At 43.2% G+C, this 27,130-nt stretch overlaps 1 protein-coding gene across 7 annotated transcripts in view; it reads left to right on the forward strand.

Annotated features, from left to right (window-relative positions):
- Window positions 1-27,130, forward strand: part of ABCC4 (ATP binding cassette subfamily C member 4) — a 225,174-nt gene that overhangs the window by 60,218 nt on the left and 137,826 nt on the right. For 3 of the 7 annotated variants that reach the window (XM_040699617.2, XM_046941337.1, XM_046941338.1), the window contains 2 exons: window positions 344-3,039; window positions 25,151-25,261. In XM_040699617.2, the coding sequence (XP_040555551.1) occupies window positions 25,206-25,261 (56 nt within the window). In that variant the 5' untranslated portion in view covers window positions 344-3,039; window positions 25,151-25,205. Of the gene's footprint in view, window positions 1-343; window positions 3,040-12,905; window positions 13,080-25,150; window positions 25,262-27,130 lie in introns of those variants that run through there. The other 4 variants (XR_001462767.4, XM_040699601.2, NM_001030819.2 and 1 more) reach the window with 2 other exon arrangements.

Genomic DNA, 27,130 nt, shown 5'->3' on the forward strand with positions numbered 1-27,130 from the left:
ATGCACTGGCAAGTCCAACAAAGCAACTGAGTGTAGCGAGTCACTCCCACTCAACAGAAACTCTGAAGGAGGAAGTGGACAGCACTTACCTATTTCACATACTCAGAAAGATTCCAGCACAGAAATTACTAAGGCCATGGTCTTCTTGTTCTGGGTGGGCCTTTTTCCTTCAAAGAAAGGAAGTAGGAAATATCAGGAAATCACATTCTTAGAAAATTACTAAGGGAAAATCTCTTTTTTTTTTTTACAAGTTAAATGACTCATTCAAAGGTTCATTACTTATTATGTAGAACAAAAGCTGGCAAGGTTATTCTTACTCTTTTTTCTTTCTTTCTTTTTTTAGATAATGTAGCTCCTGGGAATCCTTCTTCTGAAGCAGAAGCACTATACCAGTACTGGACAATTAAAGAATGAAAAGGACAATCAAACCCCAAAGGAGCTCAGCATCTTAATATGAAGACAGTGATTTACCATATTTCTCTGCCTAATCCTCTCGAAAACTCTGTATTATAATGGTTACCTGGTAGCAAAATGATGGCTAGGGTTCTCTAAGGTTTTTTACTCTCTGTTTGCTGGTAGTAGTAAATAGAGATGAGAGCTGAGAAGGAAGAGCCACCAGCATAGGTGCTAAATTGCTGCTAATAGGGAATGCAAAAAGATTCTATTTACATTGTTAGCAGTCTGGTAGGTTCATGGAAAATTAATTCAGAGCTTTCTGTTGGGAATGATAATCCTGGTGCTGCTCGCACTTAGGAGATGGGAAGCCTTGATATTTCCTTTTCGTTGCTGCAAGAGAGAAGAGCTGTACTTTATGCATCTCCTCTGACGATGCCACAGAGTGGTACTTTCTGTGTCAGGAAGGATGACAGTACAACAGTTTGGTGCTGTGGAGTATATTTAGAAGGTTATAAAATGCATTTAGCCACGGAAACAGAACTACAGCTATGACTACTGATAAAGCCTAAAGCTGTCTCATGCACAGCAATCTAAGCCTATAAATATACAGAGAAATTTATCCCACCTATTCCTGTCTGCTTCAGTCACAATTGAAGGGATTTTAAGAGTTTTCTCTCCATCAGACTGATCTTGAATTTCAGTTGTTGCTGGGACCTGAAGCATCCACTGTGCTTGTTGGACAAAGCAGGTTATTCCATACTTCACCATCTGCTGTCATCTTAATGCTTGACACAACCGTCCTTCCCTGTCCCCTTCCCATGGTTAACCTCACCTCTCTTATTTTATCATGCTCAGTCTTCTACTCTCCTTCCTCATTATCCTTGCTTCTCTCTCTGGCACCACTTCAGCCTCACATGCTCCCTCAGGCCTTGAAGCATACTTGCCTCAGCCCTTCTGTTCTTTTTCTCAGTGGTTCACCTAGCAGTCCTTCTTCCACTGCTGTTCATCTTACGCTGATATTTCTAATTTCATGGTTACTTCTGCTTGTGCTGTGTCTGGAACTACCACTCTTCTTCTGAAAACTTCTGCAGCCTTTTTATATCTTTCTGGCCCAGGCCATCAGAATGAATACACAGACAGAGGATTTTCTTGGTGAAATCAGAATTGTATAGTACAGACAAGGGCAATAATGAAGAAAAAAATTAAAATGTATAATGTGTACATAGCCACAGTAGCCTTAGCATGGCAGCTTAAGAGCAAGAGTAGGCAGTGGATATGCATATATCTGACCAGTGCAAGTCATGACATGGATGTGCCACAACTGATGCCATGGCATTCTTCTCTCTTTTACATTTACTTCTTTACTTTTCTCTCTCTGGGCTACACCTACTCCATGCACTTGGATGGGAAGCTCTGGGCCCATAGGAAATACCATGAAGTGCAGAATACAAGATGCATGTCCCCATGGTAACACAGAGTGCTATGTACACATCTCTGTGCGGTCTGTTCTCTGCTCCACCCTCCATAAATTATCATTAAAAGCAAGGTCTCAGTTTTTGCCCTCCAAGTGCACTGTTGCTAGTTCTTGGATGTCTAAATAAATGACTAAAACTCTGAGATAAAGACCAACATAAACATCTTCCCACCACAGAGGAAGTAGAACAGCAAGCCTCCCTGTGCGGAAGACAAAATTTTCTACCTTTGTTTGGGGCTGAGAAACAAATAGTCATGATATGGGAGCGCTACAGAAGAGCTCTCTGCCTTCTGCTCTAGCTGCAATATATATTACTTCAGCTTTCTTTTCCTTAACCTAAACACAGCTGCGGACATACTAGCCTGAAGCTACGCTAAATCAAAACAGATTGAGAGTAAGAATAAACTACACTTGACATGTGTTAGTCATAGTACTTAATACATGGATAGAAGATACTCAGATGCATCAGTGATTAGGATGTGGTAAGAATCTACACACAGAGAAACGGTTTGTATGTAAATATCCTTGATGCTGTGTATGTGTGTGTGTATGTACATGCACATATATACACACACATAAATATATACGAATATGCATAGATGTTTGTACTATTTTGGATTAAATAAACAATTGTAAAGTAACCCAAGTAAAGAAGGAATTTAGCACAAATACAGTGCAATAATCACATTACAAATCTTATAAAGTAAAATTCTGATTCACGAAATGCATTTGATTCAGAAAAAAATTCCTGCTGTCTTGCTATCTAGTCCATGCTTGCTTGCAGTACTTAAAATATCAGGATGTCAAGAAACAATTAATGAAGAAGAGCCTTGCCCAGTAGTGCATGCTTAGGTAAGGAGGTTATGTGGGCCATGGAAGTATGGACAACAAAAATAAATTCTCGGTTGCTTTGCGTTGGCAGGTAACTGGTGGTCTGCACAGAACTGTACCATGAAGTGTCAGAGTAACTTCTGTTCCTCTGCAGAATCCTGGTGCCTCAGAAAAGCTGGAATTTCTGTATTTCTGGAATTCAGCCACAAATCCAGGCCATGGACCAGCATGTTGTGGTCCCTGGTGAAGCTGCGGAGAACTAAGGAAGGACAAGTAATAACAGTGTTGACAGAATATGTTTGCTAAAGCTGAGAGTTAACACTGTTTGTGTTCTGATGGTAAGTACCTCGTATCCAGGTCAGTTGTGACATATTTTGAAGACAGATTGTGTTTTTATATGCCCCTAATTGGCTGTCATCTCATCTCCTGACATATCTACACTCTGCTGGCCTTAGCTTATTTCTGGAAATACCTTTTCCCCTCTTCATCTGTCAATAGCTTTCCAGAAAAGTACTGAGAACCAAATAAGCCATCCTCTCCTGCCTCAGTAGAAAAATAAATAACTATTAAACACAGAGACATTTTTTTATTCTTTTACTGTCTTTAGCATCTTGCTAGAATGGGTGATCATCTGTGCTTGTATCTAAAGATAATGGTGTGTGCATGCAGCTGTATTTGACCTGGCACTGTAAGGTTTAATTAAAGGTAGAAGTCAAGTTCTCAGTGTGCAGCATGAATGCGCTCCATTTACTATTAAAACTTATTTGAGTGTTTTAGTTTGTGAACGTCTAAAAACTATTTGACCTGGCAGTATTCCAGTTATTCTCGAGCTTCATCCAGGACGCTGGATGACAATAAAGGCTGTTCAGAAAAAGAAAAGAAATAATAATAAAAAGAATTAAAAAAAGGTATATATATTTTAGGTTATTTGAGGAAAGTGTATAGACTGAAGATCTCGGCTGGAACCATCTTCAGTTTCTCTTTTGAGGTCAGAGGTTTTGTCTCATAAGGAGAGAAATTATCTTAATTACGTCCAACATCACATCATAGTTGATAACATCCAGTAGGGTAAAAGCCACATCTGTGCCTTTGAATTTAAGCAAGCTTTTCTATGACTTTGCATTAGGGAAAGAAAAATCTCAAATCTATGTGTTAACTTACAGACTTGTCTGTCTGTCTTGCCCTCTGTCCCTTCGCTATTGGCAAAAACAAGTTTCTTAAACTTAAGCCTAGCAGTACTGTATGAAATACAATCAGGATCCAGGTGATTGTGACAATAACTGCTCATTCTGGAAAGCAACTCATGTACCTTTTCTTCTGGAACTTGCTAATTATTCGTGTTATTACTAGAAATAAATGAATTATTTCAGGCAGACAGGCAGTTCTGTTTGGCCATCTGTACATTTTCCTTATTTTAATTTTAGCATGGAGGCTAAGTGGCAACAAGAATAACCTGAAAAGTTTGGGATACAATAATGGATCTGCTGACTGATTTGTTGTGTGACTTGTAAATGCATGACTGCTCGCCATCTGCTTTTTCCTCCTTTAGGCAAGTGACAACTTCCATGCTTCCACTTTGGTCTCTCTCCTCTCCTCTTGCCCACTTAGGTTGACACTGAATGAAAGGGATCTGGACGGGCTGGATAGCTGTCCTGAGGCCAGTGGGATGAAGTTCAACAAGACCAAGTGCCAAGTCCTGCACTTTGGCCACAACAACTCCATCCAGCACTACATGCTACAGGCTTGGGGCAGAGTGGATGGAAGATCGTGTAGAGGAAACGGGGGCACAGGTCAATGGTTGGCTGAATGTGAGCCAGCAGTGTGCCCAGGTGGCCAAGAAGGCCAATGGCATCCTAGCTTGTATCAGAAATAGTGTTGCCAGCAGGAGCAGAAAGTGATTATCTGTACTCAGTTCTGGTGAAGCTGCACCTTGAGTGCTGTGTTCAGTTTTGGGCCCCTCACTGTGAGAAAGACATTGAGGTCCTGGAGTATATGTTCAGAGAAGGGCAACGAAGCTGTTGAGAGGTCTGGAGCACAAATCTTATGAGGGGAGGCTGAGGGAACTGGGACTGTTTAATCTGGAGAAGAGGAAGCACAGGGGAGACCTTATCAGTCTCTATAACTACCTGAAGGGAGGTAGTGGTGAGGTGGGTGTCGGCCTCTTCTCCTATATAGCAATGATAGGACTAGAGGGAATGGCCTCAAGCTGCACCAGGGGAAATTCAGGCTGAACATTAGGCATGCTTCTTCTCCTTCTCTGAAACAGTGGTCAGATGCTGGAACGGGCTACCCAGGGATGTGGTGGAGTCACCAACTCTGGAAATGTTTAAGAAATGTTTAGATGTTGTACTGAGGGACATGGCTTAGTGGGCAACATTGGTGATAGGTAGACAGTTGGACTAGATGATCTTGGAGGTCTTTTCTAAGCTCAATGATTTGATGATTCTGAAGAGTTCATGCAACGGAAAGCCCATTCATCTAAATAAACGTTGAGAAGGCAAGATAGTTCTGTAATCAAGAAAAACATTGAAAGAAGCATAAGGCAAATGTTTACTACTAGCTTATTACACCTTAGTCACTTTTGAAAACAGCTTTTTTAATAGAAACCACTGGAATTTTGGTTGGGTTTTTTTTTGTGTGTGTGTGTGTTTTTTGTTTTTTTTTTTTCTTTTTCCAGTGTTGTATAGCCCAAAAGCTACTGGGAAAAAAAAAAAAAAACACAAAAAAGAAAACAATCATCCAAAAAAAAAAAAACCCACAAAAAAGAAAACAATCATCCAAAAAAAAAAAAAAAAAACCCACAAAAAAGAAAACAATCATCCAAAAAAAAAAAAAAAAAAACAACCCAAGACAAAACTCATGTCCAAGATCCTCATTTGTACAACAACAGCATTATATCACTGAAACCAGACTTACATGAAATGAAGTGGAGGTCTACATCCAAGCTCTGAGTTTCTAAAAGTAATTTCCCTCTTTGTTGTGCAGAAGTCATAGTAACACCCTGGGAATCTTGCCTAGTCAAATAAGTCCATGGACAGCAGCATTCATAGAAAATACAGGTGTCAAGAGGCCAGCTAGCCTACTTCCTACCCTTGGACTGCGTAACTTAGGTCACGACAGATTAATCTAATCTGGTTTTTCGAATGTCAAGGATGGGAAGTCTACTTTCCCTGTGCTATTAGTCACAGGCTACACAATACTCACAGAAGTTTGTTTTCTGTTTCCTGACTCACCCTTGCCCTGAAACTAGTTTAGTATATTTTTTCTGATACTGTAATTCACCGTTGCTGGGAGATTATCCTGGGCTGTGCTGGCTAGTATTAAACTAGAAAAGCAAGAGGTCAGGTTAGGAAGAAGGCAAATAAAGGTCAAAAATCTCTATCCACTGCTATGATGTGGAAAATATAAAGATTTTGCTCCTCAGAAGCTGTATTACCAATATTAGAAATATGAGTTAGGAAAAGAGAAGACTTGAAAATGTAATGAATACAAGCAGAAAGTTTGATGTCTATTACACGGTGAAACTGGAACAGTAACGTAAGCTCTTAACTGCTTAGGAAGGGATAAAAGAGAGATGCGTAGCTCAGAACAGCAGTACTGTGATCAAGGCTAACAATACACCTTAGTCAGTATTCTAACTATAAGCACAAGGAGCTGTTGATGAAAGCCTGCTGCAAGCTCATCTAGACCATCCTACAGTTAACACTCTTTAAGTATCTGCATTGTCCAGAGAAGGGCAACTAGGCTAGTGAAGGGCTTGGAAAATCAGCCCTATGAGGAGAGGCTGAGGGAGCTGGGGCTGTTTAGTCTGGGGAAGAGGAGGCTGAGGGGAGACCTTATTACTCTCTTCCAGTACCTGAAAGGTGTCTACGGTGAGAGCAGGGTAGGTCTCTTCTCACTGGTGACAGGTGACAAGACGAGGGGAAATGGCCTCAAGTTGCGCCAAGGTAAGTTTAGGTTGGATGTTAGGGAACACTTCTTTACAGAAAGGGTGGTTAAACACTGGAATAGGGTCCCCAGGGAGGTGGTTGAGTCACCGTCCCTGGATGTGTTTAAGAGCCGTTTGGATGTGGTGCTCAGAGATATGATTTAGCAGAGGGTTGCTAGAGTTAGGGTACTATGGTTAGGCTGCGGTTGGACTTGGATGATCTTTGAGGTCCTTTCCAACCTGAGTAATTCTATGATTCTATGAATTACTAAGAGAAAACTGTTAGTTGAAACTTATGAGAGGTAGGTGTACCAATTACAACTTTTAAGTACAGCCTTTTCTGCTACTTTTCTATTGCATCAACATTTTAATTTAATAGAAAGTAACTTGCATCCTATCTTAGCAGATAATCGACTGGAACTACTATTTGCTGTTTACACTATTTTGTGTAAAGCAAATAATCAGACAGCCGAACACTGAAAGAACTAAACTATGAAACTAACACAAATCCTGTGCGAGTATGTGTGACGTTTAGGCAGAAAAATGTGAATAAAAATTAAAAGCTCTTTACAAGAAATTCTAATAGCCAAAATAACCTTAATGTTGCAGTCGAAGATGGAGAGGGCTCTGGCTTAAAAGCCAGATGGATTCAGTAGTAAAGATAGTAAGGGTGGGATTCAGTGGCCCAGCAGAGGTGCCTCATGCCATTTGGAAGGCACCTAAGACATCACTATTTGACTGGTAGATTTTCCACAACTAATGGAAGGCCTAGACTGTTCTGGAATGGTAAGTGAAATACCTTACCATACCCAAAATAGAAGTAGCCATCTATGTTTGTGCATCATAATTTCAGAACAATGAATAAGTTAATTGGTATAAGCTATAAAATTAGAGATTTGGGGAAAATACAGATGGCTAGGAGAGTAACAGGAAGAAATAAGAAGAGCATTGGTACGAAACACTGACAACCAGGTGGCAATAGCAGAATCATGCATGATTCTGCAGTTTTACATTCCTGCGATGTAGCTGAAGAGGAACAGGGTGATATGTCTTTATTGCAAAAGAAGGAGAATCCATTCTCCAGCATATACGTCAGCAACATGATGAGTCAGGCCACAGACTGAAGAGTGACAAGCTGGGCTTCCTGCCAGTGGACTGCCTCTTTCTTGTTTGTGGCATGGCAAGAAACAAGGCTAGCTGATTGGCTTGTCAGGCAGGCATAGAGTGCATTTCTGTCTGGCTTCCTTCAAAAAAATTAAACAATACACTGTTGTAAAGCCTTCACATTCTGCTGTTGTAGCTTGTCTTTGGGGAGCTATTCCATCAGGTGTCTTTCAAACAGCTTTGGAAATGTTTCTGTCCTTACTGCCTCACTGATACCATGTAGTGCTCAGCAAATTCTTTACCCAGATTTTTCAAACACACTCCAGCACGTCCTCTTGGTGTTCTGGATACCTGCCTTGAGGCTCTGGGGAGCTAGTTGCAGAAACTGATCAGTGCTGAAATCAATGGGAACTTGCCCAAACATGAAAGGTTCTAGTGCTACATCCTCGGAAATAATAAGCTTTAGGTTCCTATTGCATAATCAGAATCAGCGCCTATATTTCAGCTAAGATCCACATGCTTTTATTCACCATTTGGAAATTAAACCACCCAATAGTGCCATGAGGGCTTTGTGAAAAGCAGATGTTTGTTAACCACTTGTACTCAAGTGGTGAGCACCACTGAACGCACACATGAAGAAACTTGTCTGGCTGGAAGCATTCAGAACAAGAGAGCAGATCAAAGAGGGCTGAAGGCTGCACATCATACAGGTGTTCATTTAGCAAGCATTGTTCTCTTTGTGCACTGAAGAAACAGGGAGCCTTATGTGTCTATCTGATTGTGACATCTGCTGTGAAACTAATTGATTACCCCAGTGCAATATATATGACTAATAGGTGTAATCTAGATGCCACCAGCTTAGTTTGGCTATTACCTTATTTGAGCAGCTGGCTTTGCTACACTGATATTATAGATTTATTAAGTCGTACCTTAGTTTGTTTATATATCTTGCACTTTCAATGTTCTGAGTATTGTGCTACCATAGCAAAACATTCAATAGATAGATTGGCAGTTGCTTTTCTTTTCCCCTAAAATAGAATGGAGATTATAAATTCCATTATTGTGCTATTTTTCCTCCTCCCTGTGTGCAGCCTCAGATTTTCTTGAGCATCTCTTGCTGTTTTAATTGCTACCTAACTCTGTGTTACTGCATCAATTTCTACTGGTTACTTGCCTACTCAGCAGGTAGAGTTACCAACTCATTTATCTTTCGGGATGTTCTTTTCCTCTTGAATTTTATTTTAATTCTCCTTGCTTGTTAAATCTCTACTCCAACCTTTCTGGAGTGTTTTGCTTTGGACGTTGAAGTCAACACCTGTATTTATTTTAAAATTCAGTAGTGTCAACATTTGTTACTGATGATGCTGGCAAAGAATTTTACTTCTTAAGGTTTCTTCTTTGCCCTTTTTCTGCCATTACAATGATCTTGGATATAATTACTTTGATATTTTACTTTAATACTGCTAACTGTATTCCTTTAAAAAAAAATTACTTGTTCATAACCAGTTGTTCTAGTCCAAACTAAGAAATGTTTGGATAATCTTTCATTGCAATATTACTGGCCTGGTACTTTATTTCACAAAGGTAATACTTCAGGAGTAGAAGCCAGTTTTAAGATTTACATCCTTCTTTCTCTCTCTACCTGAAATTATGGGATTTCCATTGGGTTGTCACACCTTTAATTCTCTTATGAAGATCTGGTTGGACAAACTTGCTCTGCAAAAATCCAAACCTGCCAGAGTTTGCTGATGGGCAGAGTTTATATGTTTTGGGAGACCTGGGAATACATGAGTAGTATTTTCTTAAAGCCTGTCCTTTCAAATTACCACAGTATTTCCTTATGCTAATTTGCAAGGGTCTATAGACAGTTGTTGAAAAACACATGGTTTATTGCTTGTAAAACTCTGTGGCATGCTGTATATGCTCAGTGTGTTCTGCTGCCAGTTTTGTCTATGCTTACTGACAGCAAGCTTAAGCTTGATTTGTTTGGCTTGTGGTTGTTATGACATTCTTGAGCATGAACTGATGTGCTTTCTTCAGTAATACTGTACAGCCCAGATCCTGTCTTTCCTTTATAACAACGTGTGGACTATATTAACGGTCTGAGGTCTGATGCCAGCCCTTTTAATTTTTTCACTGATAAGGCATTTTAGTAGGAAAAGATAGGGCTGGGTGCTTCTGAGGGCAAAAGATAAACAAGGAGAACCTATGTATAGTGCTAGTCTTGCAGCTGGCTCAGCTGGTGGGGGAAGCAGTCTAGCAGGCTAGAGTTGAGATTAGTTGCACCAGGTCTAGTTGGAGGCCAGTAACTAGTGGTGTGTCCCAGGGGTCAGTGCTGCAGTGGATGAGACACCAGGGGGCTGTGCTGCCATCTGTAGGGACCTGGGTGAGATGGTGAAATGAGCTGACAGGAACCTCGTGAAGCTCAACAAGAAATGCAAAGTCCTGAATGTGGAGAGGAACAAATCCATGCACCAGAACATGATGGGGGCCACTCATCTGAAGTGAGAAGCTGGACATGAGCCAGCAGTGTGCGCTTGCAGCCCAGCAGGCCATCTATATCCTGGGCTGCATTAAAAGAGGAGCAGCCAGCAGGGAGAGGGAGGTGATTGTCCCCATCTACTCCGTTCTTGTGAGGCCCCATCTGGAGTACTGCGTCCAGGCCTGGTACCCCCAGCAGAAGAAGCATGTAGAGCTCTGGGAATGGGTCCAGAGGAGGGCCACTAAGATGATCAGAGGGCTGGAGCACCTCTCCTATGGAGAAAGGTTGAGAGAACTGGGCTTGATTAGCTTGGAGAAGAGAAGGCTCTGGGAAGACCTCATTGTGGCCTTCCACTACTTGAAGGAAGCATATAAACAGGAGGGGGAGTGACTGTTTACATGGACTGATACAGATAGGACAAGTGGGAATGGTTTTTAACTAAGACAGGAGAGATTCAGGTTACATACTAGGAGGAAGTTTTTTCACTCAGATGGCAGTGACATGCTGGAACAGGTTGCCCAGGGAGGTTGTGGATGCCCCATCCCTGGAGGCACTCAAGGCCAGGCTGGATGTGGCTCTGGGCAGCCTGGTCTGGTGGTTGGTGGCCCTGCCCACATCAAGGGGGTTGTAACTGGATGATCTTTGAGGTCCTTTTCAATCCAGGCCATTCTATGATTTGTGAAGCAGCTTGGAAGTAAAAGGACTTGGGGGTCCTGGTGGACACCAAGTTGCATGCGAGTTAACAGTGCGGCCTTCCTACAAGGCTAACAACATTCTGGGAGGAATTAGGAAAAGTACTGTTAGCAGGTCGAGGGAGGTGACCTCTACTCAGCACTGGGTGAGGCCACACCTGGATTGCTGGATTAAGTTCTGGGCTCTCCAGTATAAGAGACAAGAACGTACTGGCAAGAGTCTAGTAAGAGCCAAAAATGAACAAAGGGCAGGAACAACTGCCCTGTGGGGAAAGGCCAAGAGAGACTGGATTATCTAGCTTGGAGAAGAAAAAGCTCAGGGGGTCATATCCACGCGTATGTGCTGCGCAGGTGATGGAACACTGGCACAGACTGTGGGGTCTCCATCCCAGACCTCTCCAGAAGCCGCCTGGCCATGGGCCTGGGCACCCTGCTCTGGGTGGTACTGCTGGACCAGGGGCTGGGACACAGGGACACAGAGACACAGAGGGCCCTGCCTGCCTCAGCCAGCCTGAGACTGCAGAGACACTACAGCATGCTGGAAATCCATTCAAATAATTATTTTTGTAATGGAGACAAAAAGTTATTTTGCTATCTTTGGATACGCGCACTACATTCTCATCTTGTTAGGCCTCTGTCAATTTACTTCTTCCAGTCACAGCCCCTGTGGCAGGCCATTGGCTGGCCGTACTGGAAAAGAGTACAGTGCTCACTCAGTAACAATGAAAGTGCTGAATTTTTGAGAATTACTCCAAGGACTATTGTGATGCACCACCTTGTGGAATTACAGAACTGTTAAGAATCACTCCACTCTCCTAAACACTGTCAAACTTGAACTACAGACAGCATCAGTGAGCTGTTGCCTCAGACCAGTCTGGCTCATCTCAAGCCCCTGCCATTGTAGTCCTGAACTGAGGTGAAAATGAGTGCTTCTGGTGGGGTTTAGCCCAGTGAGATCATTCAGAGGGACCTGGACAGGCTGGATCAATGGGCTACAGTCAACTGTATGAGCTTCAACAAGACCAAGAGCTAAGTCCTGTGCTTTGATCAAAACAACCCCATGCATCACTGCACCTTGATTGCTGTGTTCAGTTTTAGGCTCCTCGCTTCAAGAAAGACATTGAGGTCCTGGAGAGTGTCCAGAGAAGGGCAACAAAGCTGTGAGGGGTCTGTAGCACAAGTCTTGTGAGGAGCAGCTGAGGGAACTGGGATTGTTCAGTCTGGAAAAGAGGAGGCTCAGGGGAGACCTTATTGCTCTCTACAACTACCTGAAGGGAGGTTGTAGTGAGATGGGGGTCAGCGTCTTCTCCCAGGTAACAGTGATAGAATGAGAGGGATCGGCCTGAAATTGTGCCAGGGGAGGTTCAGGCTGGCTATTAGGAAAAAAGTGCTGAGTCACCGTGCCTGGATGTGACATGTAGTTGTGACGCTGAGGGACAGGGCTAGCGGGCATGGTGGTAATGGGTTGACGGTTGGACTAGATGATCTTAGTGGTCTTCTCCAACTGTAATGAATCTCTGATTCTGTGATTCAGGTGGCCTTGCTCCGGGCCCAGGAGGTGTTTTTCTCCCTCCTATGGTACCACCGGCACTGTGAGGACGCAAGGCATTTCACCAGCAGCAGTTTAATCAGCACACGCGGACCAGCGCCGGCAGCACGAGCCTCAGACAGGGCAGTATCTCCCCGCTGCAGCCTGGCAAACGCGGCGACCTCGGGAACACAGTACAAACTACAGCCGGCTTCGAGCCTTTCTTCGAACCTTGTGGGTCATACAGGGGTCTCCCACCGCGGGCAGAAGGGAGCGGAGCCGGGCCCACGCTGCGGGACCAAGAGCCGCCCGGAAGGGCACGGCGGTCCCTCTCAGTCCGCTCCTTCCCCTCGTTGCTGCCGGTAACTGCCGGCCGCGGCCTGCGCGCGGGGAGCCGGGCCGACAGGAGGCGTCCTGCGGGGCGGGCTGGGGCGGGAGTGCCGGCTGTCCCGGAAACAGCACCGACCGGCGGCACAGCGGCGGCGGCTGCCGCGGTGGGAAGTCGCCTGGAGTCGTGTGCTGCCGCCGGCGGGCTGGAGCGGCGCGGGGCGGCACAGAGCGGCGGGCGGTATGGAAGCGGTGCCCCGCGAGGAGAAACCCAACCCGCTGCGGGATGCCAATCTCTGCTCCCGGCTCTTCTTCTGGTGAGCGCCGGGCACGCGGCCGACCCGCGGTGATGCTGAGCCCCGGCCACGCGGCGCGGGGAGGGATGGGTCCGCTCGGCCCCCCCGAGGCTCGGGGCGGTGGGGCGGCCCGGGCAGACCCCGCGCGCAGGTGGCTCCGGCGGGGGCGACCGAGGCGGAGCGAGGTCATCCGAGGTGAACGCGGCAGCGGGTGGCGGCGCCGCCCGGGGGAAGCCGCCTGGCGGCCGCGTCCCGGGGGCCTCCCGCGAGCACCGCCGCCCGCACTCGGCGGGCGCGGCCCCACGGCTCTGCTGCCGCACGTGGGGCGACCGCGGGGCCGACGAGCAGCGCGCTCCGCCTGCTCCTCGTCCGCCGGCACCGCGCCGCCGCTCCGGTCACGTAACGGGCCGTGGGCCGGCATCTCCCGCCGCTCTCTTTCACTGTGCGGGGCTTCCCTTCCACCCTTCGGCCAGGCTGTGTCTGAAACTGCGCGGTGTGCGGAGCTTGCTGGTGAAGGGGGCTGCTGGCTGAAGGCCTCAGGTGTGGCGGAGCGAAGATGGGGTGCCGCCGGGTCGCCAGGAACTGGTCGGGGCCGGATGGCCCCTGCGGCAAAGGCGGTGCTCGTGTTAGCGGGGACCTCGTAACACGTGTAATAGAACAGCGAGGAGTTGCTTCCCGACAGTTTTATTGCTTTGAAAGGCGCTAGGGAAGGACACGCAAGGTGAAATGGAAGAGCACCAAGTCGTCTGTCAGGGCAGATCCCTTTGGAAGAGAGCCGGCGGCTCTCCGAGCCCAGAGCACGTGTAGGAGAGGAGGGTGAGAGCGGAGCACTCAGTTCTGCAATGCAAGTAATGCTCTTGGATCCTGAAAGCCATGCTGAGCAGGTGCAGGAGTCCCTTTTGGAAGGTAGGGGGATTTTAGCAGTCCTGGCTAATCAGTGGGAATATGGGGGTATACTTGTGTAAGGTCTTAAGAGCAGGAATACCCGTGTTGGATGCAGCAGTGCTAGGAAGCCTGGACACAAAGGGGCTTGGGAAAAAGAAACTGAACAAATGGGAGAAATGGCTCCATATGCTGCTTGTCAGGCCTCCAGACATCTTTACAGCAATGGGTTTAGTCTCTTAAAGCCTCTTCTCTTGCATGTGATCATAAAAAAAAAAATTCACCTGTATATATCCTTGTTATTTGCAAGTCAGAAAGCATTGCTGTTTTCTTAGTGAAAATTGCAGCTGAAATGAGGTCTGCGGTGGTTTAAATTGAGTAGTAGGTAGGGGGTTCCACTTTCCTGCAAGTTTGTATGGCTTTACATAAAATCAAGAAGTATTTAAACACCCTTCAGCTATAAGTTAACTTTAAGGGTCACCTTAAGAAGCGTTCTTCTGTCCTACAAAGCATACAGCATCTAACAGCCTGCTGTGTGAGCACTGCTGAGGCACTGCTTCGTTTTAACCACTGCTGCTTCACCCAGGATGCTCTGAGATGCTTCCAGCTGGAGAACTGGGAAAGCGGTGCTGGAGGAGGCGGTCCTGGGAGCTGCTGTCATGTGGTTGCCAGAGTGCCTGCTCTGCTCTCTTTAAGTCCCAGATGTTGTCAGTGAGGATAGAAGGTAGGGCACAGCAGGTAGCTGTGTCTTTTTTTTTTCGCTCCCTATATTTTCTGCTCCTAAAATGCAGTTTTGCCATTGTGAGAAACCACCCTCCTCTTGTTGCCAGTAGTGCAGAAGAAAAGCTAAAATTATTCTGCCTCGCGGAAACAAGATCAAACTCACAGGGAAAGAAAAGAAGTCATGTTTTCAGTGAATTATAAAACTAGGGTAATGAGTGTGTAGGCTGAAGACATTCTTCTCCCATTGTTCAAAGCTTGTCTTCTTGCTTTTGGGGTTGTGACTTTGACAAGTATGAGCTTGATGAACATTAAACTCTCCAGCAGTACACTCATGGGAAAGAGGAGCATCTAAGATTGTGTGCGAGTGTTATGTTGTAGTGCATCCCTTCTGTAGTGCTAGTCTGGATGTTATGTGAATGAACTATTTATGACAAGATCGTGAAGATGAAAGTGGTTGCAAAGTAAACCTGTTTTCTGTTTGCTCTCACAACATTATCTGTGTTACTATAGACTTATCGAAGCCCAAATTGTTGTTTTGGATGTTGCAGTTACTGCTTTATCTACTGACCTTCAGAGCTGCGAGTTTCCATGCTTACCAAACTTCTTGTCTGTCAGATAGTTACACAGTTAGCGACACTCAGATATATTTCTGATGTACTTCATTTGTGAGATTTGTTTTGTTGCTGGCTCAGCTTGCTGGTGGGAATGAGGGCTTTGAAGGATTGATAGGAGGATTTGCTTTCTTTGTTGGAGGGACCTGAAAGGCAGTTTAATTCAGTGTTCTTGATGTTCAAACATCTATTCTGTCTGGAAAGTGTTTTGAGTTTAAAATACTTAGACTTTGTGCTTTGTGAAGTTGAGACTGGTGCATTTCACATCTTTTTTTTTTCTGCTGGGAGGGGGGGGGGGGATTGAAACTCGATGATCATTATGGTCCTTTTCAACCCAGGCCATTCTATGATTCTATGATATTTATAACTGTTGTTCTGTCTTGAAGCTTGCATGCTCATTAAGTAGCAGTTGGTATACTGTTAACATACAGCATTTGCTCTCTTGAATAATCAAAGATGTTCTAACAGTACAACATTTGGATTTTTAAGCACTCTTCAGTTCAGGCAGTGAATTCACTCCTATGGTAAGTTATAAAACATGTTATGACTAAATTTTTACAATGGGATAAATTTTGAGCCATTAATAACCCGTGAAAGAGAGCAAGCTGGAACACCCTGAAAAGGGAATCCAGTGTTTTTGTTCAGAGAAGTGAAAGAAACAACTATTAAATTTCACGCACTTATAATTTATTTTCAATAATAATATTTAATAAGAATAATTCTGTCTCAGCCTCGCAGTGACAGAACTGAAAACTTGCTTCAAGGTATCTAAGCAGTTAGGATTCTAAGCAGTAAATAGCTTCTGTAATTACCTTTTGGTGTCTACAGCGTTCTGTTGGCTTACTAAGTTTGCTCTAGGGAAGATGACAAACTGACTGAGACCTCTTGACTGGTCTGAGTGGAGTGTAGTGGGAGAATAAAACGTCTTTGCCTTTGGATTTAAGCACGAACATAATGCAGTAAGCACAGATATGGAGGCACCAGGTTTTTTGGTGGAGGCTGTACAGTGTGTAGCTGTTTGCATCTGACCAAATGCAGTTACGCCATGAACCTCTCTTGTACCAGTGAAAATACACACTTTTCTTAAATTCTTACTTCTCACTTGCCCCAGAGCTTAGAGTCAGAAGGGCCACCAACTGCTTCAGCTGGGCCTTGAGTCAGCCTGGGTGCCACCTGCACTTTGGTCCTGCAACCTGGCATGTCCTGCCTTGCATGGGAAGAAGTTAGACAGGGAATTCACTGCCTTTCTAGAAAGGTCCAGTAATGCCATTGTTACAACTGATGTGTGTTCCTTATGGTGGCTGTTGAAGAAGTTTGCCTTGAGGATTTGAAGTTTACTTCAGATAGCAAATGAAACTATCAAACAGCATCAGGCTTTCAGATTTGGCCTGATACTTTGTGTAATACTTGGTGAATTCCCACTTGGAATGTCCCAAATTAAGATTTTTAAGTTTTACACTTTATGAGGATCTGAGATAGCTATCTCAGATAGCTGATTTTTAGTTCATTTATTGATTTGTTGGTACAAGGTGGCTTTTTTAGCAGGACTGTTTAGATACTGTGGGAAACTAAAAGCAAATATGTTAGCATTTTCAGTATAAATAAACAGAATATGCATTTTCAATAGCCAGAGAATGAAATCAGACTTGCTTCTCTTTTTTCTCCCAGCTGAAAGAAGACTGAGGCCCATACATACATCTTTTTACAAAAATAATGCCTTGTTTGTTCATTTGTAAGATATTCAATATCCTGTAGTCACATTTGCATCAGTCTCTTGACTGTAAGTCTTGCTCCTTTTATTGCAAGATAGCTGTACTATGTAGAAGAAAATACTGCTTGAAAATCATAGCTTATGTATAAATCATATCAACTATGATAAGGGCGTAGGTACTATAGGAATGTTGGCACTTGCTATCTACAGTAACTATCTGTGTTCAGATACACAATTAAAGGAACCATTTGACAAAACACTGAAGCTATTTGCCTTTGAATTGTCCCAGCCATGCTCAGTCATTTCTGAAAGTGTTCCTCCTGTAATCCATGCAAAACTTCAAAGTTAGGAGTATGTTGTACTGTTGGGTATTTTTGTTGGTTGGTGGTTTGGCTATTTTTTTTTTCCTCAAAAGGATTTTTTTTCATGTAGTTCTAGAACAGGCCTTAAGAGGAGACAGATAACAAAATATGGTTTCTGGGAGTGGAGAGTCAAAAGGAGTTTTGTTTGGACCTGTTTGTTTGTTTGTTTGTTCGTTTATTTTCTTTCTGTATCCCTGTCCAACCACTTGTAACAGCAGTGTGAGCTCACAGGTCATTTAATTCTTCCTCCTGCCCTTGGGTGTGGAAAGAGTGGTTAGTGAAGAAATTGATAATGAGGTTTCTTTGGAAACTGAAATGAGTCGTCATTAATCTCAATGGTAGACCTTTTGAATAACTTTGGGCTCAGGATTTGATCTATGGCGTGTTTTGTTTGTTTGTTTTGTTGTTGCTTACGGCTGCTTTTGTGTGTTAAACATGTAGGTGAGCTATAATAATTTTTAGATGCAACAGTGAAGAAACAGCCTGCTCCAACTGTTTGAGCAGTTAGCTCATCTGAGATTAGGAACTTGTTTGGATCACCAGTTCTTTTCTGCTCCATTAAAGAACTCTCTTCCTTTCTCTATGTGTAACTACTTACTACTTAGGTCCTACTTCAATAGATAGCTTGTACTAAGATTTATTGTTCTAAGGCCTGGTCTTGAAACCTTAGCATCAAATCTTTGACATTTCAAATGTTCTTGGCACGTGGATGTCAGATTTGGAGAACGGTCATTGGAATGCCATAGTTAAAGGTAGTTGAACCCTCCATTCCCTGGTTTCTGACTCTACAAAAGATGTCTGCCACAGCATGACAGTATGCTTTTTAGCCCTTTTTCTTTTTTCACTTCCTTCTGTCTGTTTGTACTTCTTGCCATCTGAAATGTTTGGAAGTGTATTACAGTAGTCTGTTGAAAACATTGGTTGAAAAGCACCTAAAGAAATACCAGAACTTACTAGATTTAATCATTGTAGATGACTGCCTTGGTAAGGGGAAGTGAGAGTGGGCAGCTGGCTGAGTGTGGAATGAGTGAGCATGTGAAATAGTGATCACTTAGGAAAAGACATCACACGGTGACTACAATGAGTTGAAGTGGCACTTATACCTTGTCTGTACATCACATCCCAACAGTGCTCTTCTGGACTAAAAGCAAGGATTTGCACTGCTGGATATGTACTGCTGAGCTCAGAGTTGTGGCGTGAAGCCATGTTGGGGCAATCCCAGATACGTCTGCAGACTGGGATGAGAACTCCTTGAGAACAGCCCTTTGGAGGGTGTTGGGGGTCCTGGCGGGTGAAAAGCTGGACATGAGCCAGCAGTGTGTACTTGCAGCGCAAAAGGCCAATGGTATCCTGGGCTGCATCAAAAGAGGGGTGGCCAGCAGGGTGAGGGAGGTGATTGTGCCCCTCTGCTCTGCCCTTGCGAGGCTCCACCTGGAGTGCTGTGTCCCAGCCTGGGGTCCCTAGCACAAGAATGATGAGGAGCTGTTGGAGAGGGTTCAGAGGAAGGCCACTAAGATGATCAGAGGGCTGGAGCACCTCTCTTTCAAAGAAAGGTTGAGGGAGCAGTGCTTGTTTAGCTTGGAGAAGGCTCCAGGAAGACTTTATTGCAACCTCCCAGTACTTTAAGGGAGCTTATAAACAGGAGGGGTACCAACATTTTACATGAGTAGGCAGTGATAGAACAAAGGGAATGGCTTTAAGCTAAAAGAGGAGAGATTTAGATTGCATGTTAGGATGAAATTCTTCATTCAGAGGGTGGTGAGGCACTGGCACAGCTGCCCAGAGAAGCTGTGGTGCCCCGTCTCTGGAGGTGCTCAAGGCCAAGTTGGATGGGGCCCTGGACAGCCTGAGCTGCTGGTGGGTGCAGCCCTGCCCATGGCACAGGGTTGGGCTGGATGATCTTGACGGTCCGTTCCAACCTAAGCCATCCTGTAATTCTGTGAAGTTGGTTAAAGAACAGTACAAAAAAAGAGCACGTGGATACCTGAGGTAAGCTGTGGAGGATAAGCAGTGTGGATTTGTTATCAAAAGGTCCCATGAGGAAACCCAATTTGTTTTACGGAAAATCAGCTCCAAAGTGGGTGACTAAAGAGCAAGAAATGCATGTTCCTTTGCAGCTTAGTGGTTGGAGTAGTGCTTCCAAGCTGCTCAGGAGGTGAAATCCCAGATCCTTGTGTTGTGGAAGAATTTGAGTAAACAAAGACTCTCCTGTGCAACTCTGGAAAAATAACTGGACATTGAGTATAAACAGTGATGCTTGTAATGTAATGTACAAATAGGCTTAGGAAGAAAGGGGAAAATGTAGCTTGTAAACCACTTCCCTAAGGTATTAGCTGATGAAAACATACAGGATGTGGCTTTTACTGGGCACTGTAAAATTACGCCATAGTTAAACATCTTTTCATTTTGCTTTTTTATTTGTCATTACAGAATTGTTTAATCAGAAAACTAGTCCATTTAGTCTTGTCTTTTGACGTAGTGATGAAGTAAGGCCTTTTGGGAAACTGGTAATAATCAAACTTTGCGCTTGTCCATCAGAAGGTGTCTTAAGATTTCAGTGATAGACAGTTGTGTAGCTTCTGGGGTGATGCAGTGGAACAGGTTGCCCAAGGAGGTTGTGGATGCCCCATCCCTGGAGGCATTCAAGGCCAGGCTGGATGTGGCTCTGGGCAGCCTGGTCTGGTGGTGGTTGGCAACCCTGCACATAGCAGGGGGGTTGAAACTGGATGATCACTGTGGTCCTTTTCAACCCAGGCCATTCAATGATTCTATGATCTAAAAGCTGAGGGTGACAGATAACAGCATCTTTACCTATGGGGGTATAGCTGGTGAGACCCAGCATGGATGTCAGTCACAGTACCCATTGACAGCCCCAGTGAGGAGAGGGGTGGACCAGCCCCAGGGCGTTTGCAAGCAGGACACCTTACAGATCCAAAGTACAGCAAGTCTCCTTCCTGGATTGATGTACTGGATAAGCTAGGAAGTGCTATTCATTTAGCCCACGTACTGTATTTCCTCCTTTACTGAAGGGGAGATCTTTTGGGACACTAGCAAAGCTAATTTAACAGCTTTCTCATTTAGGAAATTTTATGTCGTGTATCAGAGTAGCATGACTGTTCTGATTACGTAACAGCCCTGCCTGTTGGATAGGAGTCCCTGATTCTCTCACATGCTATTTTGATGAGGAAGCTTCAGACCTCCCCTTGAAGTCTTGCTTCTCTTATACTGACAAGAAAAACCCTTTTGTAACTTTCTTTCTGCAGACCCAGTGGAATTTCTTCAAAATACTTGGTAATTACTTTAATTACAGCAAGTAAAAATTGCACTTTGCCGAACAACCAAGTAAACTGTGGCTGGTTGGCTGTTTTGTAATGTTACAGGGCGTGTAATGTCAGGGCCCAGAAGTAGGAAAATGCAGGAAGTGAGTATTTATGTTATGGTCTTTGTCAGTTCAGAAATAAATCATTTTATATTTTTATCAGTGCCCAAGGTACTGCTGTAGAGGAGGGATGTTTTTTGGGCTCAGAGCAGTGAGTTACTGCTTTGCAGTTGGATATCTCTTGGGATTGCACCAGGTTTACGGGGGATTTTGTTTTAATTTCTCTTTTTAAATCTTTGTTCCTGGTGACATCAATATTCTGGCAGTAACAGGAGCTAATTCTGGGCTTCTCTCCAGACTGATGTCTTTGATCAGCTGATTATCTTGATAGAGCAGAAGAGTTCCCTGCAGTACAGAGGGTACTCAGGATTCTTCCAAACATTCCCATGTTCATGTGTAGTTTGTGCTAGTAAAGAATGGGATTATACTCTTTGAAAAGCAACATGTGAACGCTGTGTTTTGAAGGAGTGGCTAAAAGGAGGTTGTAATGTATAAAAAGTATATTCAAAATATTTAGGAAGTTATCTGTGGAAAGTGAGATGATGACTGAGCACACCTATTTTTGTTTAAGTTGAATAAGTTGAAATACAGTGATGTAGGGTTGAGGTGCAAGTTTTTCCTTCCCACAACGCCTTATCTTTCTTTCTTCTAGCAGTAGACGAGTAATGAGGCCATTTTATGTCCATCTTCGGGATGAAAGGAGTAATACATACCACTGTCAGTATATTCCCTTAATTTTTCTAAGTCATCTTAATGTTTGTGGTGAGATTTTGTAACTTTTTTATTAAAGAATAATTCAGCCTGTGCACTTTCTATATCCATGGTAGATTCTACTCTTCTGCAGGCCTTTTCCTCTGCTCTGAAGGGATCAGTGCTAGCTGATACTGTTGGAATAAAACAGTGCTATAATGGGCAGTCTTCCCTTATGGCTACATTGGACTATTGAGGTTGCAGGGATGTTCTTAGTGTAGGCCGTTGCCTCATGTTTCCTGACTTCTTTAACAGTCCTCTTACAGTTTTCTTTAATGTAACTGAGCCTTCAGGCAAGGAAAGAGCCTGGTTCATTTGCTTGTTGTGAGCGTGTGACATGAATAACTGGCTGTGTGAAACAGTATGGTCTCAATTCTGCTCTTGGTAGAGAGAATTCCACATGGTGTAATCTGCTCTCAAATGTGGTATCTTGATGGAAATTCTTCCTTTAATGACTGAACATGATCTTTTAAGTCTTCTCTCTGGAAGTAGACCTTTCAACATGAAGTTCAAGCCACGTTAGTGAGAAACCTATTCTTGCTATCTGACTTGCTGTACTGAGAATTTGTGATGGACAAATAGAAGACCTCATTATTGGGCTAAATACTCTTCAAGGACTGAGCATATTTGAAATTTGGAAAAGAAAAATGTTTAACTCTTATAATACAGTCTGGAGTAACACAACATGTTATTAGAAGCTTTCATAGTGTTAAGACCTCTGTAGCAGTCGCTCACTGCTTTGTGTGAGAGTAAGCAGATGTAATCGAGTTTAAGGTATGGATCATGAATCCATACTTGTGAATGGTAGTCTACCACAAGGTAGACTTGTGGACTACTTCTGAGTCTTTGCCATCATCATAGAATGGTTTGGGTTGGAAAGGACTTTTAAGACCTAGTTTCAACCGTTCTGGTATAGGCAGGGTCACCTCCCTCTAGACCAGGTTTCTCAAAGCCCCATCTAGCATGGTCTTGAGTGCTTCCAAGGAGGGGGCATCCACAGCCTCACTGGGCAACCTGTTCCAGTGTCTCACCACCCTCACAGTTTTAGGAATTTCTTCCTAGTATCTAGTCTAAATCTACCCTTAACCCTGCCACATTTTCCAGTATAATAATGAATTACAAAATGAATTACCACCTTTTCTGCCTACTCTGAATCGCTTTTCCTAGGCTTTTTTTTAATGTTAAAGTAGATGTTATGGTGCAATATATTATTGTTTTTAAGATTGCAATTTTAACTAATGGATAAATATAAGAAGCCATGAATTGGTGGTATTCCTGAATGGGACCAAGAGTCTGAAAAAACTGACATTTTGGCTGTTTATTTACCCTCTACTGTTAGTTCCACCTCCTGCTTAATTTGGAAATTAAATCTCACATTGCGTACAGTACTTGATTAATGTGGGCCATGCAGAGTGGGTGGTGAGAAGGGATTTGCTGCAAACCATATGACTTCAGTGGAGGTGGAGGTATCATCACTAAGTTTTTTTTTGTCAGTTTAGGGCTGAGAGAGAAGCTGTGACCCTCTGGTTCTCCTATAAACTGGAGACCTGCAATGATATCCAGTTCATCGAGTCCCTTTTCAAGTGGAATACACCACAGCAGTGGCAACACTTTCTGCTACTGTTGGCTGCAGTGCTGAGTCAAACTGGCATTAGGATAAAGCAGTTATCCTTAACAGAAGCATCATTCTTCCATGGCCTTGCTGTACTTCTTCACCATGCTTGCATAAGTATGATCATGGAAATGTTGTTCTGTAGAGCAAAATTGGGAGCGCTGCTTTTTTTTTAATGCATTTCCCCACTGCCCCTGGTGTGCATTCTGTTATACGTCATTAAATATCTTCTTTATGCTTCTTGTTAACTATAAGTGTCAGAACAATTTTGGTTTTTACCACTTTGACGCGAGTAGCTAGTGGAATGTCTTAACTGATTCCACTGCTGTGAGAAGGATTGATCATTCTGTGTTTTCCTGAAAGCATAACCTTACCGTGATACTTAAAGTAAGGGAGGTAGGGAAGATTACTTGTAGTCCATCCTGCTCTGTTAGAAAGGAGACCTTTGGCCTGTTTGTGGGTAGATTGCAGACAAGACCTGATGCTGCAAGAGGAGGAACACCTGTAGTTGCTCTGGGAGTTAGAGTTAATGCTCCAGTTCTGGGCTCCTGTCCGGAAGAGAAGAAGAACTACATATCCCAGAGGATATTTATTTATTTATTTTTCTCCCAGTGCACTACATGATGTTACGATGTGGAATACTGATAACCAAAAATCATAAAACCATGACATGGCCCTTCTCTGGATGCACTCCAGCAGGTCCATGTCTCTCCTATACTGAGGACTCCACATCTGGTCACAAAACTCCAGGTGAGGTCTCACCAGTGCAGGGTAGATGTGTAGGATCGCCTGCCTTGCCCTGATGACCATGCTTCTTTTGATGTGGCCCAGAGAATCTTGGTCCTTTAAAGAAGCTCTGGCAGTGATTTGGGTCCCGATACTGTGTTGGCTGTACAGTCTAAGCAACAGTTGACGTGTTTTTCTATTTCTAATTGTACGTTTGACATACATGGAGGACTTAACATCTCATATACGACACAGATCTTCAGTACTCCCTCCAAGATTTCTGAACAGGCTGTTGAGCATCAAAGATGCTGCTTTAAGGATAGAGAGTTAATCTTTGAATGAGTCGGACAAATACTGTGCACTGACATGCTAAGTAGTGAAAGAGAAACATAGGACTGCATGTGACAAGTGGGATCTACCATGGAGCCTGTGAAAAGGCTGTTGGGACAGTTCTGTCTTGAAGAAATGCTGTGCCCCCTCTTCTGACATTCAGCTTGTCTTGCCACCCTCTCTGAAACTAACCAACAAACTTCTCATACACCAGTGTGTACAAAGTTAAACTGGAGCATGCCTGAGCAAGAAATGCAAAGCTTGTTAATGAGTATCCATAACCACTCTTGTGGTTGTGTGTAATAACTGTCCTTATTGTAAACCATTGCAGTCTTGAATTCTCATGTGCATGCCTTCAAGAAAAGAATACTCCTTATGTAGTGCACCATGTGTTCTGGTAAAATCTATGTTGATGTCAGGGAAGAATTACGCAGCAGAAACTGAACAGCATTTATGAGCTGTGTCCTAGTAATAAAACATTATTTATCCATTTTTACATTTGTGTGGTTGTCTTTAAATTACTGACATTTAATGTTTGTAAATGTGGAATTTGAACATTATTTACTTTTTCCCCCATAAAACACCCATGCAAATTACAAAAGTGTTGTTTTTTTTTAAATGTATAATATAGTTTTATGCACAGTTCTGTCAATGTTATAATAATTGGTTTAAGTTCTATTTTTCCATAAGTATTTAAAGGAATGGTAATTTTCCATAAATATAAGTAAACACAGAAAAAAGTGCCTTGAGCCTGAAAATTGCATTGACTATCTTGGATGCCTGGATGCTAAGGTTCTGAGGGGCATAAACAACTTTAGGATGTTGTAAAATGAAGATGACTTACTTCTTTAGGGTTTGTGAAGATAAATTCTATAAAATACGTGGATGTTGAGTGATGCTTGAGAAGAGGAGGGAACAAGGGGCTAAAAGAAAGAAGTAACAGAAAGGGAAATTAATTACTCTTTTGGTCTGCTGATCCATTTACTAATCATTGGTATTTAAATAGGTGGCTGAATCCATTATTTATTATTGGCCACAAACGGAAACTTGAAGAAGATGATATGTACAAAGTGCTGCCAGAAGATTCCTCAAAGAAGCTTGGGGAGGACTTACAGTGGTAAGGAGTAAAATCATTGTTCTATTTCATTGTTTTTCTGCTGATGAATGTGAGGTTTTATTCACGTTCTAAAATTTGAAGAGGTTGTTGTAAAGTTTAACAAGGTCTGCTGTTAACAATTCCGGATAGCAAAGAGTAGCATTTAGAAATTTTACCTTGGAGACATTTTCATTTCTTCTCATTAAACATAATGAAGGTATATGAGAGTATTCCGATTATGTCATTTAAAATTTGTCTGCCACTTCGCAGAATACTTAAGTAAAGGAGACTTTTCATCAGCTGTTATTGTGGTAGTCCTTAATAAATTAATGCAGGTCTTTTTTTTTCTCTTAACAGTACAATAACTATGACAAATGTTTAAACTTCTCTTTATAGAAGTAAGGAAAAATATTTTTGTTGTGTTTTTGGAGAACAAGATGATTTCAGTGAGAGCTGTGTACGCTTCACATGTGTGAACATAAAAAGAATTTTTCTTTTTTCTCGTAATAGCAATGTATCTCCCAATCATAGAATCACCAAGGTTGGAAAAGACCTCCAAGATCATACAGTCCAACTGTGCACCTACAACCAATATTTCCCACTAAACCATGTCCCTCAATAGAACATATAAATGTTTGTTGAACTCAGGAGGTTCTCTTGTCCAAGGTTGCTCTGAAATTGATGCCTTCTATTTATTTCCATGGAAACTACAACAAATACAAAAAATACACAATAACACTATTTTATAGAGCAAATTGTCAGCTACATGACACCATTTTTCAACAGTCACCACCATTAGCTATGCATTTTTGCCAGCAATGAACAAGAGCCTACTTGTTGCACTCACAAAAAACGTGCACCAGCAGAGATGACCCACTGTTTCAGAGCTGCTATGACAGCATACTTGCTAGGAAAATGTTGCCCACGCAGTTCATCTTTTATCAACCTGAACTGATAAAAGTCAGAAGGTGCCAAATCCAGATTATATAGTGGGTACTGTGGGACAGTCAGTCCAGCCAATATTGGCAATGTGCTTAACAGTCTTCAGACTGGAATGGCACCATGTTGCAGAATAAAGCTTGTCTTCTTCTCTCATCTGACTCTGGAAGTTTGAGGCTTCAGTTTAGTCAGTGTTGTGATGTAGTGATCAGAGATGATGGTTTTTCTAAGTTCCAAGAAATCCAGAGAAGGATTACTCCTTTCCTATCTCAAAACATGGTGCACATCACATTACCTGCTGAGGGATGTGGCTTGACCTTTTTCTTTGGCAGGGAACTCACGTGTCCACTCAGCGGGCTGCCATTTTGACTTGGGCTTGTAGTGGTGATGCTGTGTCTCATCACCAGTAATGATGTGATCCAGGAAACTGTCACCTTCAGCCTTGCATGAATTCAGTAGGGCCTGACAAACTTGCATACACTTTTCTTTCTTTTCCTGTGTGAAAATTCATGGAACTCACTGACACAAACTTTGCAGTATTCCAGCACTGCTACCAGAATTTCGAATGCACTGAAGCCAATATTCAGGACCATGTACAGTTCCCTAGTCGTCATCCGCCAGTTTGTGTGGATGTCACACTACTTCATTTTCTGGTGTGACGGCTGTGCATGGCCATCTCTCACACTGCTTTTGCTACCGCTGAAGCATACCACCCACTGCTTGGTCTCCCTCTGCTGTTATCTGTCATATGGCAACAACATGGAATCAGTGGGAACATTCAGCTTCTGCTACCCCGCCAGGAGGCATTACTTTTGGAGCAGCCCTCATAAATTATCTTGAACCTTTCAGTAGAGAGAGGTTTTTATATTCAAATAATAATTTTGTTAAGTACAGGAAGAGGTCTTTCCCAGAGAAAGGTGATCTCTGTATTAATAAACTTTGGCCTTGTCT

Source organism: Gallus gallus, chromosome 1 (assembly GCF_016699485.2).
Source record: "Gallus gallus isolate bGalGal1 chromosome 1, bGalGal1.mat.broiler.GRCg7b, whole genome shotgun sequence".
Lineage (NCBI taxonomy): Eukaryota > Metazoa > Chordata > Aves > Galliformes > Phasianidae > Gallus > Gallus gallus.